At 36.9% G+C, this 12,531-nt stretch overlaps 1 protein-coding gene across 1 annotated transcript in view; it reads left to right on the plus strand.

Moving 5' to 3' along the window:
- The window catches only part of MYO16 (myosin XVI), a gene marked incomplete at both ends in the record, with an annotated part of 315,156 nt that overhangs the window by 202,477 nt on the left and 100,148 nt on the right, over positions 1 to 12,531 (plus strand). Inside the window, 2 exon segments of the mRNA XM_082305019.1 lie at positions 7,807 to 7,959; positions 8,579 to 8,779. Coding sequence (XP_082161145.1) covers positions 7,807 to 7,959; positions 8,579 to 8,779 — 354 coding nt within the window.

Here is a 12,531-nt window from a genome sequence, read left to right on the forward strand (position 1 = left end):
TTGTTCACTCTAGTGAGTGTGTTGGAATGACAAGGCATTAGAGTACTGAAATGTCAAAGGCAAACAAAGAATTGGTCTAGGAACGGTTCATGAACAATGCATAGGACAATAGACATCAAAGAACTAGAAAAGTAAGGTTAATTATGTCTACACCAAGAATCTGGTAACTTCTGCAGGCAAGATGATGTGACTGACAGCTTGCAAGGAGAAAAGTTTTATAGACGATTACAAAGAAGAAGTCATTAGAAGTTAAAAACAGTATTAATTAATTGTTCAGTTTTCCTTGTACTTGGAGAGCACTGGTAAGCCTTCATTTTATAGAACATACATGTGATACATTATATTTATAATAGCAAAAATAGGACCTGTAATTCAAAAATAACAGTAAATAAGTGTATGGAATAAGTGATAGTGAGTGGAGTTGTGATTTTTGGTGTGAAATTTAAAAGCTGAAAGACAGGGGACAGTGTTTTTAGCAGCCACAGTCTGAGGGAGTCATTGCTCAATAAAGACTGAAAGCTCTGAATTACCAGGACTCAGTGAGTTACTGCTCATCAGCTGAGCTATGGTAAATGACTACAGTACACATTTAGCTCACCCCAATTACAATTTACAATCACTTCCTAGCAGTGATCATTAGCTTGCGAACAGCATTTTCCTAGAGCAGCTGCATACCTGCTGTGCCAGAACAGCTTTGTATACAGCCACACTGGAACATGGTCATAAGTGAGGACAGATTTGTCCATTCCATTCTGTACAGAAATGGCCTTCATTTTGTGACCATCTCAGGAAATATGAGTGCTCTACCAAAAATAGCAATGGCAGTTTTCAATGTTAGTTTTCAATGTTTTCTTAGGTTTCCTTGTTTGAGAGGGGCTATATTTACTTAAAGCTAGGTTGGATCTTGTTCGTGGCTCCTTCACAGCACAACTCCAAATAGTGCAGTCAAGGAATGCTGATATTTCTTTAAACCATTATGCTGCTATCTTCTTTATACCTTTACACTAATATATTCTTTGACCACAAAGGCATGCAACACAAACAGAAAGAACTCACAGCAAATGAACATAACAAGCAATAAGCAGGAGGGAAGGCTGGTAAAGTTGCCTGTATAATTTTCCCCGAATTGTTTCTAAAAAAACTGCATTATAGCAGAACAACCAGACCTTAGAGTAGCAAGAGTAGCTTTTTTTCCCCCTGCAGAAAGTCAGGTTTTTCTACGGAAATGGAGGTCTGTTGTTGTGGAAGCATCATAAAGAGTGATAATGCACTTAAATAAAATGGACTCTAGTCCAGTAGTCTTTTCTCTCTGATGTCTAATTCAGGTGGTAAACTGAAAAAATATTTGGTTCTTGCTAAATAACATGTTTAGCTCTTGCATGGTATTTTGCCTCTTTAGATGTCTTCAGTTTTGCAGAAGAAAGTATATATATATATCCTCCTTTTTATGGGAAATATAAGTGGTTTATTGGAATTAGGACTGCAGATCATGGAAACAGTCAAGTGTCTCTTGACTCCCATTCAACTCTATACCCATTAAAGTATGTGCGGCATTATCTGTGTGATGAAGTAGAGCACTGGGAGAGGGATGGCTCCCGTGGCAGCTCTGTGCAGCACATCTCTTGCAATAGGAGCTAGCTGGCTCCAAGAGCACAGAGCATTGCCTGCCCCGCTCAGGACTTCACTTCAGAGTCACTATGGTGAAGTAGAAGAGCTTGTACAACCCAGATGTGTTCACAGGAATTTTCACCTATGTTTGTTATTGGGTGTGGTAGGTGTTAACTTCTCAGTATGTTATTTCTTTAGTTAACCCTACTGAGACTTCATTTAATTTTGTCATATGACCTTTCCTAGCCAAAACAGCCATAACAGAATATTTTTTTATTAAATTGCATTGCCTCAGCTATGAGACCATTTCTAGCTATCCAAATGTAAGCTTATGTTGCCTATTTTGTGGGTGGATGAACAGATAAAAGTTACATGACTTAACTTTTCTACTGTCATTGCAGTCTGAGTGATAGTAGACAGGAAGTCACGCACTCAAGTTTTTGCACTTGGACAGTCTGAAGGAGCATTCCAATATTTTCTTTTATGCAAAAGAAATCAGCCTTATTTGGTTTTGCCTGTCCAGAGCATAGACGAATGGTCCTGCTTGCCCCTGTACTAACCTGTGGAATAGGCAGCTGCTGGTGCACACTGAGATCTGATACTACGTAGGGACTGGAATGCAAAACTTCCCACCACAGTTCCCAGTGCTGGGGCATTCCTTGTTCCCCACAGGATGAGGGACAGTGCTTTACTATATTCATTGAGCCTTTAACAAGGAAAAATGATGTGTTAGTTTTAAGTCAGAGTTTTGCTAGCCTCCATGCACAGGAAGGTTTTAATATCCTTGTTGTGGAGCAGCGAGAGCCATCTCATCCTTGGCATCAGGGAGCCGGGCACTAGGAGGACCCCAAGGCCAGCCATGACCTCACTGATGGACATCAACCCACAGGGCCTGAGCATGGTGGACAGAGACAGGGCTGGTAATAGTGACCATCAGCAGCCCTGACACGGCAAGCAGCGAGCCGGGGCTGGGGTCCTGTCAGGAGCAGCTGGAGATGGGGCTGGAAACTGGTACTGCCATGGTGTTGCCTGGGACTGGGCGCCTGGGCAGGGTATGGGTGGGGGTCTGAGGGAAAGCTGAGCAGGGCTATAAAAGCCTATTCTTGCCCTCAGGGGCCTGGCGATCATGCATTTTAATTTGTTACTTGACGCAGTTCCTGTGGATCTTACACTCTGCATGGCTTTCGTTATGGTGTACCCCTGTTCCATCTCTTTGGTCTTTTTTCCAGACTGCACACATTTTTTTCCATTTGTGCAGGACACTATAGTCTGCCCAGTGTTCCAGTCAGCAACTGGAGAACCAGTGTTACTCAGTTTTAAAGTTGGTTTATCACGTACCTGACATTAAAATGTTTATTTTTAATTTATTCTTTTACGGGAGACACCTTGTGGCCAAAAATAAAATTGTTTATCTAAAAATGAGATTCACTTTGTGATTGATTGGTGAAATGCTGCACAAGGACATTTATTAATTGATATCTTACTTTTCCACAGCAGCACCCTTTTTTATCCTACAGTACTTAGTTGCTGGCCAGCAGTATGAGAGAAAAACTAATTTGGAACTATTTCAGTATCTTTAATTCCAAATTCTTTCAAGGAAAGACTGTTGTTACCATGTTTGTTTGCTTGTTTGTTTAATACTTTTATATGTACAAAATCAGATGGGAGGCTATTCCACTTTGTGTTGGAATTGTGTCTCTTTTGGAGGGGCTTTTCAGACCCTTCTTTGTGGAAGACTTTTCAGGTGACAGCTACTCATAATAAAATTTTAATATAGCACTGAGTTCTGTTTTACTTCATTTGAGGGACACAGATCAGCTAATGGCAACTGACCTCAGAGGTGACATGAATTCCCAGTGAAATAAAGTTCTTCTGACAGAGAGGCAGAAGGACTATGTTTGAATTTGTGTTGGAGCTGCATGGAAAACAAGAAATCTATGTTAGATCCTATTGCCCCTAAAAGGCAAAGAAAGAAATCTAATGGGTCCTGGTTTTGTAATACATTCATTAAAAATATTGTGATTGGTAGTCTACACAAAAAAAAAAAGGTATGGAAATGTTTGGGTAGCAGATACAAGGGGGAACAGTGATCAAGATACTTCTGAGAAATAAGTGATTATCAACCTTAGGTTTAAAAATATTTTCTGAGTCCAACGTCAGTAAATTGAAGATGGTTCTGCCTTCCACTATGTTAGAATTACATTTCTGAGAAATGCTAGAGCACATCCTTGCAAATTAAACTTGGCATTGTAGCTGCATCATCTTGGCCAATAACATACGGCTTGATAGATGTGTTGATATGACAGCTGTAAGCTTTACTCCATGCTCTGAATACGCATCCCTTGAGAGTGCTAATCCTTCTGCATGACCAAAGGATGTAAATGAGCTTTTGAAAGGGTGTTTACATCCATCGTTCCCTCACTGATTGACAGTCACCAAGTTTTCTTTTCACAAATTCCTTTTTTTTTTGGCTATGCCTTTTCAAATAGCTATTTATATAAAGTGAAGAGCAGGAAAATTTCATTAGTCATAGGTACTTTTCTGTCTTTGGAGTACAGTACAAATTTGGTCTTCAGTACTAACTGGTCAAATGTAGTAAAAAAAGAGAGATCAAGCTAACACTGTCTCATGTGATGAATACTTACTGCTTTTACCAAACACCACTATATTTTTTTCCAAATTCTGTAATTTGGATGATACTTCAAGTTGTTTGTTTAAATACTTGATCAATAAATTATTTTTTTTTTCTTCTAATAATATTCTAGAAGTACTTTTTAATGAAGACTTGGACAAATAGATGGCATATTTGTTTTCACTGAGACATGATAATGAGTTAGAATTAGAAAGGAAGACAGATAGAAAGGAGGATTTCTTACAGAAGAGGCATACAATGGACCCAATAAGAGGCATGTGAACATCTAACAAAGTTTAATGACAAAAAGTACCATAGGTAGTGTTGAGTAATGCTGCAAGGTGAACTGAATATACAGTGTTTAAAGTTATTCCCACAACATTTGTTTTAGGTAAAAATTTCATTGTGTTTTCTTTTATTACTACTACATTTCCATCTAATTTTTCTGGGTGCAATTAAATACATGTTTAAAAAATGTCGTTTTCTGAACTTTTCGTATCGTTGGTCAGAAAATATGTCATTGTTTTATATAATACCTCATATGACATGGAGCAAAAGTAGTTCGGTTAGCAAAGCTAGTTTAGTTCATTTTCATCTGATTTCTACATTTCAGCTGCTTTAATTATTATGTCAACCTGTGTCAAGCTTTTAATTTGAAACATTCATTTTATTACCTTTTCCCAGCAGGTTGTATAAAACACTGAAATGGAGAAAGATATGATCAGAATGGCTTGCTTTTCAGCAGTCCCTGGCTGGTCTCCTGGTTCTCATTCTGCAGAGCTGTTGCTCACAGCCACTGCTAGAGAGAGCAGCTTTGGAGCAGCTTGCAGTTTGTATAAGCGCTTGAGCTTGCTTTCTGGTCTGGTTTGCAGAACCTTACTGTCATTATGGCAAGTCAGCCAGTCTGGTATTGCTTATATTACTAAAAAGGACACCAGTGTATGCCATAATATACTGATCAGTAGAATTTATAAATGTTTTTTTTTTTCTTTACCAGCCCAGCGTGTTATGTATGACTATTTTAACAAAATACTATGCTTTTTACTTTTGGCAGTTAAAATCAATGTTATTTATCGGATCTTTTTAAGGTTTGACTAAGGCAGTCTTTCCTTTTGTTGTGGTTTAATCCCAGCCGGCAACTAAGCACCACATAGCCACTCACTCCCTTGCCCCTCCCTGGTGGGATGGGGGAGAGAATTTGAAGAGTAAAAGTGAGAAAACTCGTGGGTTGAGATAAGAACAGATTAATAATTTAAGTAAAATAAAATAAAATTATTATTATTATTATTATTATTATTATTATTATTATTATTATTACATAAAAAAGAATACACAGAGCAAGTGATGCATGATGCAATTGCTCACCACCTGCCCTCTGATGTCCGGCCAGTCCCTGAACAGCGGCCCCCCAGCCAGCTTTCCCCTAGTTTATAAGCTGAGCATGACATCATATGGTATGGAATAGCCCTTTGGCCATTTTGGGTCAGTCGTCCTGGCTGTGCCCCCTCCCAGCTTCTTGTACATCTCCAGCCTTCTCAGTCAGTAGAGCACAAGAAGCTGAAAAGTCCTTGATTTAGTGTAAGCACTACTTAGCAACAACTCAAACATCAGTTTATTCTCATACTAAATCCAAAACACAGCACTATACCAGCTACTAGGAAAAAAATGAACTGTATCCCAGCTGAACCCAGGACATCCTTGGGCTTGAACTGTGTAGTTTAATAATTTTGCTGCACAGTCATGTCCTGAAGTACATGTATTGTTTTTATATATTTTAGGAAACTGGCACATGATAAAAAATACACTTGAGTTTACAGTGATTTTCTCAACTTTTCTTATGGTAAAATATACCTGTGTAAAGTTAAACAACATGGTTCTCTAAATAAGTCATTTGCAAATGAAGATATACACAGCATGCATCATTTTAAGGCTTTACATATCCTGTGAAGTATGAGCTTGTAATGTTATGTCGGCCTTCTAAAATAATGTTAAGAAGCTTCTGAAAAGATTTTGTAATTAGAATTAGAATTTGAAAAGTGAAGCATATTTTGCCTGCCACAAAGTTAAAAAAGCTGTATTTTCCCATCAAATAAGTAGATAGTGTAAGTCAATTTTATGCTTTCATTGTTAATAAAATGAGATAACAATCTGAATCTTTAGAAATCCCACTTTTAAAAAATAGTGGTTTTATTCGAGGCTGTCTTTTCTCTGCACTATCATGGTAAAGACAGTTAATAACAGACATTTGGTTATAAAATGGGGTTTATGTTTTATTTCTTCTTACTGTTATTCACAATAGTCTATTTCATTGTATAGCAAGTGCAAGTTGACTATACTAACATGAGGTGTTAATGGAAAATTCAGGCAGCTATTACACATTACTTGGGTTCTTTTCCCTCATCTGAATGTTAAGCCATGTACTTTTAGGACTGATCTAAATATTTCATATTTTTCAATATGACTTGCTGGTGGAATTACTTTTACACATTTTATTCATGGAAGATATAGTTTATCGCCAAAACAAATATGTGACTAGTTCAGTCTGAAAAGACACTGCATGCAAGCATTCCTTGCATCACTCCTCATGTAAAGGGTTCTTCCACCCTTTTAGGAGTTTCTGTTTTCTTAATTTCTTAGTGATAGTTAATATGGCATTGGAGGAGATTTTAGAATTTTCCACTATAATTTCCACTTTAATATAAATAAAACACTTAAAACATTTATTCCACAAAGTCATTAAATATTTATTTTTTTTGCAGATTGTGAGCTTTGAATAAAATACAAAAAGTCCCAAAATAAGCTGATACAACTCGCACCTGTTTTTAATTGAAAATCAGATTCCTATTAAACTATTTCTTTTGCAAAAGTGACACTACAGCTCTTATTAAGCAATCAAAGAAACTATTTGTGAGGCTTTTATATTATTTATCTCTCCAAACTTTGAACTTCTCTATTGAAGACTGTTTTCTTGCCAACCTTCCTTTAGAATATCAATAAAATGGAGAGAAGCATCTAGTAAAATGTCCCTAGGTGTTTTATAACATATATTTGGGCAAAACACGAGTTCTTTAGAAACTGCTTTAGGCTTCAGTGACATTATATGTGGAAGCAAAGTTTGAATGTCTTTAACTTTGAACTAACTCGAGAGTCAGGATCCTAACCAAATACGTAGTCATTTTTTCTAAAAGCACATTGCATCTGTGTAGTCTTCCTGAGTATAAACTGCAGAATAATATTAAGTGTAACAATTTATACATAGAGTTACCCCACTTCAATCAATAGAATGAGTGTAAATTTGCACTGTATTTGATAATGCTGATATCTGATACTTCTTATGTGGAATTCACAATGAACTGTGCAGGCAGAAAACTGTTTATTTCCAATGCAATACTAATAGCTGTTAAAATGTAAATTTCCCTAGGGTCTTGCTAATCCATGGTCTGCTGAGAGATAACATATTGTGGATTGACATTTCATAAAATTCAATATTAGACGTGCAGTAAAACCTACACCGATGAATTATCCAGTAAACTTCTAATACTCATTTTTCCTTCGTTTTACAATAGCTGTGTGTCAACATGACCAATGAGAAGATACACCAGTACATCAATGAAGTGCTTTTCCTACAAGAGCAAGCAGAATGTGTACAAGAGGGAGTTGCCATGGAAACGGTGTATTCTCCTGGTAACCATACTGCAGCCTTGGATTTTTTCTTTCAGGTAGTTTTCAGATCCATTTTACACCATGTATATTTATACACAGTCTCTGCATGTTAGACTAATACAAGCTTTTGCCTGCATTTTCTGATTTATGAATCTGTAGAGAACGTTATGGGTCCAAAGAGACCATAGAGAGGACTGTCACAACTGCCCTCATAGCTCGAGGGCTAACAGAGCTTTCTAACAGGCCAGGGTTGAAGAAGATGTAACAGAAACTCCTTGCCTGCACTGATTCACATGTAGCATCTGTGTATCATGCCATGTCCTTAATGCAGCTGTAGGACTGGCGAGTCTCTGTTGTAAGCATGACAGTTTCATTTGTGCCTGAAGCTAATTTCTGGAGTATAACTTCTAAGAAGGAAGTAGCCCAATCAGTTTCTTAAAAGATCATCAATATTTACCATTTTTGGCAAATGAAATATTATTCCCTATATTTCTTGCAGAATTATCTGATGTGCATAGCCTTGGAGACTTGCCAGAATATTTTAACCATTTTTTCCTTTTCTTTGAGGCGATATATGTTTCTGTTTACTAAATTACAAGCTGTGTTACTCTACAAGGAACAACTGAAATTCTATTGCTCCTGTACAAAACGAGAAAAATCTATTTTTCATTTCAGAAACCGTCAGGCTTTTTGTCAATGCTGGATGAAGAAAGCCAATCTATTTGGTCAGTGGAACAGAGTCTTTCTAAACGTATTCAATCTTACCTGGATACATCAGATACAAATACAGTATATTCCTCCACAAAAGATGGAAATGGTAACCTTGCCCCAAAGGATCAGAGCTCCACCTTCACTGTTATGCATTATGCTGGGAGGGTAAGTTGTTTTAATGATTGGTTACACACAGTTAATGAAAAAGAGTAAACAAACAAAATTCTGCATGGCTTCTCCAACTCCTGGCTTTAAATAACAATTCATTTTCTAGTGATGAATTTTCAGAGGACAGCTTAGAATCTCAATGCAGTATCTAGTGTATAAATCTGTAGTTTGTATCATATTGTGCAGAATTCAGGCTACCTAATTCTGTCTCCTAAATTGTATCTTCATTGTAAGCACTTTATGAAGAAGGGGGAGATTCAGATACCTCAGCACAAAAGTTGAATACCATTTTAGTTGGCTGTCACTTTGCTTTCAGATGTTGTTCTAATAGTATAGGTTCCCTGTAGATCCTGTGCCATATATGTAGATACCTTGGATACCAGCATACATCTGGAAAAAAACCAAACAAACACGTTTTTTTGTTAGTAGTCATAATCAAAATATATTTTTTTTCCTTATTTTTCTTCAAATTCCCAGAACATGCTAAGTGTCTCTAAATATGGCTTTAAAACGGGGTGAATGTTTTACATTTCCCCTCCTGCAATGTTCACAGGAAAAGCTTAATTAATTTTGTTAAATAGGCCTGTTACCCTTTTCTTTCCAATAGTCCCTCATTTTCACAGTGTCTCCACAACCACCCACAACCCAAAGCAAGCAAAATAGCTATGTGTTTAAAGGGATAATATTTTTTTTTTTAGGTAATCTGACAGATTGGCCCCTCTGTGATTAATCTGACATGCTGCCACTTTTCTCTGTTCAACGCATGGCATTTGAAATGAGCTTAATGAATGTAGATTGTATGGGCACAATATAATGAGGCCTCTTAGTTATCACTTTTCCAAAATATCCACTGAAATCAGGTGAGAACATAGACTGAAGGCTGCAGGAATCAGTCTTTACATCTGAACAACTTGTTCTGTGTCCTTTCACACTTTCTAAGTCTTATGCAGATGATCCCATGGGCTACCCATCCGCTGATGGGAGTCCCATAAAAGCTTTGTGCATAGCACATTTAGAAACTGTTTAGCTACTGTGCTTTGGAATCACCACATCGTGATCATATGCACTGTGTTGTTTATAAATATAACTGTAAGTGTTATTAGTTGATGACTTTATGCAGTAGGTCACTTTAAACCTGAGATCTCAGTAAAGCCTGCTGTCAGGCAGAACCTGGCTTTTTCAGGGTTTCAGGGGGTTTATCTGGTATGCTGCTAAAAAACTCAGTTTAGATTCACAAGGGAGTTCTATGTGCTTGCTAGGGTAAGAACACCAGAAAAATAACTCTAATCCATGCTGCTAAAGGTACTGGATGACACACTTTCTGCCGTGATGAATATTTTAGGAGGAACAGATTTTTGCTGTTGAACACCCAGTCAGTCAACTATTGGTAGTGAGTACTCTTATAAGGTGTGTTCAAGACTTGTCTCCAAGTCACCAAAAAAAGACTTGCTGGCTCTGTCATATCTCAAGGAAACATTATATGCCCCAAGCTCTCCAGAACAGATGAGAGGTTGGAATGTGCACGCTTAGGCTTCTTTAACCAGATTAGGGTTCTTCACAGCAATATAAATGGGGAAAGGTCTATTTTGTGGCTCCTCATTTGGAAATTAAGTTGATGGAAGTGTTGAGTAGTGTTCTGACGCAGGCAAATTTGTTCCTTCCCAATGATAGAAATGTGGTCATTATGGAAAGGATTAAGACTATTTGGGCAGTGTTTAAATTACTAACCTAAATACTCTGAATAACTCCCTGGAGGCTCTTCTTTCATCATAAGGCCTTCTACTTAGACTGAAATTATTTGCCAAAGTTAAGTGGTTTGAATACCTCCACTATTTATTAGGACTTTTCAGTAGGAATGCAGGCATGCAGTGGCTAGATAACAGCACAACAAAGATTTTGCGAAACTTACTAGCACTTAAAGTGATAGAGTTAAGAGCTGACCATGGACTCCAGATGTCTAATTTCATTTATAAATATGTTCTATACTTGTTAGGTAAATATTTTTTGTGGAGTTCTGTTGTGATTATTCAAATTTATCACAACAGTTCTAAAAGGTTCCACAGACCAAAAAACCTGACATAGAAGCAGCAGCAAGGCAGCTGTATTAAAATCACAACCAGAATAATAAGCACATTTCTTCAAAATGAAAAAAAATGTCTTATTCTCTGAAGAAGCACTCAGTAGGAAGGTTTGTTAAGATCAAAGTTTCAGGTGCCTAGTTCTGAAAGTTCAACTGTGAGTGGTAAAGAGTACACTTTTCATTGACGTGTGTTTTAGCCTTGCATGGTTTAGAATTTTTTTTTTATAACATAGACACTTGGTTTGACCTTTTCCTAATAATAGTAATGACATTTAATCTAAAAGTATGAACAAATAGACAGCTTTCCAAGTAATGTAAATTCACACATTCTTTTGAAGTCAATGGAGATCCTTTGATTTACATTGGCCAAGGAACTATTCCAGACAGTCAGGTTGTTCTTTGCATCCTTACGACAGTAAAATGCTCAGTCCTGCCAAAGCAGAAAAGTTCCGTGCAAGTGTTTAACTCTCCTTACCTTAATAGTGATTGAGCAAAATCCTTAGAGACACTTGCATTTTTGATATCTCATGGACTGTTATCTAACTATCATAAATTGAAATTTCCAGTGATTTATGATATGTATTTACATAAAATCTGATGATAGCATTACTGTACTAAATAATGATACAAATCTAGTTTATTCTGAGACTAGTATGTCTTCATAAATTGACAAGTTGAATATGAAAAACTAGGATTTTAAAACTGCTGATGCTGTTCTTTAGATTGTGCTATTACTACATTTAGTAGCTTTTTATAGAAGTCATTTGTGATTTATGCTTTATGAAAATTGTTAAAGGATCAGGCTTTTAAATATATCAGGTTTTATTGGCTCTCAAAAATGAGAATTTCATATATAAAGTAACAGCATAGTTTGGCAGGTTTTGAGAGCCATTTTTATAGTGTGAGATCAATTAAATGAGTCTAAAGTAAGTGAAGTATAAAGCAATCTTTCTCTGCGTCATTACCTTCAGAGATCCCCAAATTTAAAACAAGGGGGCTTGATTTTATTCTCACTTACCATAATTTTTCACTGATTGTAACTCCTTTAACTTGGTAAAGTTTCTCATTATTTACATGAATATAACTGAAAGATGAATCAGACCCAGAGGGTAGAAAAAGAATTACCAGTAAAATGTGACAGGTAATTGAACACGAAATTTTTCACTTCTAGGCTTAATCATTTCTATTCGGGAGGTGCGTCTAGGCTGGTGTTTGTGGAGGAAGTCATGCTGAATGTGGGCTCTGTGTTAGAAGGTGAAGGCAGACATCCTGATTTCTCTAGGTAACAAAAGTTGTAACTGCAATGTAGTTCACAGCCAATGTGAAACAGCTGCTACTCCGAGTCATCTAGAGCAGAAAAAAGCTAATATTCTATGTTGGCCCTGGTATGAATCTCATATGGACCCTTGTAATTTGGGCTCCTTTTCATCAGTAGTTTATGTATGTAGCTCGAAGTCCAGAAAGAATTGGGTTCATATCTTTACTCAGACACTTACAGTAGCTATTTTAGCGACTCTTAAGTGCAGTTATACTGGAAAATGCAGCTATTTATTAAAAATACTGCCTCACTGAAGAGACCTACGTTTGTATATTTAATTGAGATTGACAGATAACCTTTTGTGAACAAAACTGATATCTCTAGCTTTATATTATGAGAGAATTACAGCTG

Source organism: Platalea leucorodia (genome assembly GCF_965183815.1).
Source record: "Platalea leucorodia genome assembly, chromosome: 2".
Lineage (NCBI taxonomy): Eukaryota > Metazoa > Chordata > Aves > Pelecaniformes > Threskiornithidae > Platalea > Platalea leucorodia.